Source organism: Elephas maximus, chromosome 1 (genome assembly GCF_024166365.1).
Source record: "Elephas maximus indicus isolate mEleMax1 chromosome 1, mEleMax1 primary haplotype, whole genome shotgun sequence".
NCBI lineage: Eukaryota > Metazoa > Chordata > Mammalia > Proboscidea > Elephantidae > Elephas > Elephas maximus.
The window spans coordinates 86,612,224-86,614,628 of record NC_064819.1 but is presented as its reverse complement, the minus strand read 5'-3'; the positions used below and the strand labels follow the sequence as shown (position 1 = coordinate 86,614,628).

Here is a 2,405-nt window from a genome sequence, read left to right as displayed (position 1 = left end):
ATGGCAGTAACAAATGAAAGCCGCCCTGAAGAATTTATCCTATTAGGCTTTGCTGACCGTCCTTGGCTGGAGCTTCCTCTCTTTGTCATTCTTCTGATAACATACTCTACGGCCATGATGGGAAACATCACTATCATTCTGGTGTCCAAATTAGATCCCCATCTCCACAGCCCCATGTATTTCTTCCTTACCAACCTCTCCTTTTTGGACATGTGTTATACCACAAGCATTGTCCCTCAGATGTTATTTAACCTGGGAAGCTCTAAAAAGACAATCAGCTACTTGGGCTGTGCAGTTCAGCTTTATTTCTTCCACATGATGGGTGGTACAGAATGTCTACTCTTGGCTCTCATGTCCTTGGATCGCTATATGGCCATCTGCAAGCCTCTTCACTACACCCTCATCATGAATCAGCGAATCTGTGTCCTCCTAGTATCCATTGTGTGGCTGAGCGGAATGACCTATCCTGTCTCAGAGGCCACTATTACATTACAGTTGCCACTCTGTGGTCTCAACAAACTGGATCACTTGGTGTGTGAGATTCCTGTTCTGATAAAGATTGCCTGTGGTGAAAAGAGTGCTAATGGGCTCACACTCTTTGTGGTGTGCATTTTTATATTAGCTCTTCCACTCTGCCTAATTCTTGCTTCCTATGCTTGTATTGGGCATGCTATGCTGAAGATTAAGTCTTCTGAGGGAAGGAAAAAGGCCTTTGGGACATGTTTTTCCCATCTCATAGTGGTTTTATTATTTTATGGTCCAGGCATTAGCATGTACCTTCAGTCCCCCTCTTCCATCACAAGGGACCAGCCCAAGTTCATGGCTCTCTTCTATGGAGTGGAGACACCTACACTCAACCCCTTCATCTACACCCTTAGGATTAAAGATGTGAAGGGGGCATTAGGTAACCTGGTGAGGAAGATTTTCACTTACAGGTGAAAGTTGGTGGACATCAAATGAAATGAACAATTTGAGAATGTGTATATAAAATTTTACCAATAATTCAGTTTTGCCTCATAATTACAAAAGTTTCGTGTTAGATGATGTTCTTGCAAAATGCATCATGTTTTTGACATTCTTTTTTTTAATTTTGGTGAAAATACATATAGCAAAACAATTCCCATCTCAACATTTTTTTTTGTAATTTTTATTGTGCTTTAAGTGAAAGTCTACAAATCAAGTCAGTCTCTCACACAAAAACCCATATACACCTTGCTACACACTCCCAATTACTCTCCCCCTAATGAGACAGCCCGCTCTCTCCCTCCACTCTCTCTTTTCATCTCCATTTCACCAGCTTCTAATCCTCTCCACTCTCTCATCTCTCCTCCAGGCAGGAGATGCCAATACAGCCTCAAGTGTCCACCTGATCCAAGAAGCTCACTCCTCACCAGCATCCCTCTCCAACCCATTGTCCAGTCCAATCCATGTCTGAAGAGTTGGCTTTGGGAATGGTTCTTGTCCTGGGCCAACAGAAGTTCTGGGAACCATGAGCACCAGGGTTCTTCTAGTCTCAGTCAGACCTTTAAGCCTGGTCTTATGAGAATTTGGGGTCTGCATCCCACTGCTCTTCTGCTCCCTCAGGGGTTCTCTGTTGTGTTCCCTGTCATGGCAGTCGTGGGTTGTAGCTGGGCACCATCTAGTTCTTATGGTCTCAGGATGATGTAGTCTCTGGTTCTTGTGGCCCTTTCTGTCTCTTGGGCTCGTAATTGCCATGTGTCCTTGGTGTTCTTCATTCTCCTTTGATCCAGGTTGGTTGAGTCCTATTGATGCATCTTAGATGGCTGCTTGCTAGCATTTAAGACCCCAGATGCCACTCTTTTAAGTGGGATGCAAAATGTTTTCTTAATAGATTTTATTATGCCAATGGACTTAGGTGTCCCCTGAAACCATGGTCCCCAAGCTTCTGCCCCTGCTACGTTGGCCTTCGAAGCATTCAGTTTATTCAGGAAACTTCTTTGCTTTTGGTTTAGTCCAATTGTGCTGATCCCTCTATTGTGTGCTGTCTTTCCCTTCACCTAAAGTAGTTCTATCTGCTATGTAATTAGTGAGTGCTCCTTTCCCACCCTGCCTTCCTCCCCCCTCTCGTAACCACAAAAGAATGTTTTATTCTTAGTTTAAACTATTTCTCAAGTTCTTATAATACTGGTCTTATACAATATTTGTCCTTTTACAACAGACTAATTTCACTCAGCATAATGCTGTCCAGGTTCCTCCATGTTATGAAATTTTTCAGATTCCTCATTGTTCTTTATCGATGCATTGCATTTCATTGTGTGAATATACCATAATTTATTTATCCATTCCTTTGTTGATGGACACCTTGGTTGCTTCCATCTTTTTGCTACTGTAAACAGTGCTGCAGTAAACATGGGTGTGCATATATCTGTTCGTGTAAAGGGCCT

At 42.8% G+C, this 2,405-nt stretch overlaps 1 protein-coding gene across 1 annotated transcript; it reads left to right on the top strand.

The window, feature by feature from the left end:
• On the top strand, nt 1-939 carry LOC126077746 (olfactory receptor 2B11-like). The gene has a single exon (XM_049887361.1). It carries the CDS (start codon nt 1-3, stop codon nt 937-939), a length of 939 nt encoding a protein of 312 aa, XP_049743318.1.
• The last annotated feature ends 1,466 nt before the right edge of the window (nt 940-2,405 follow it).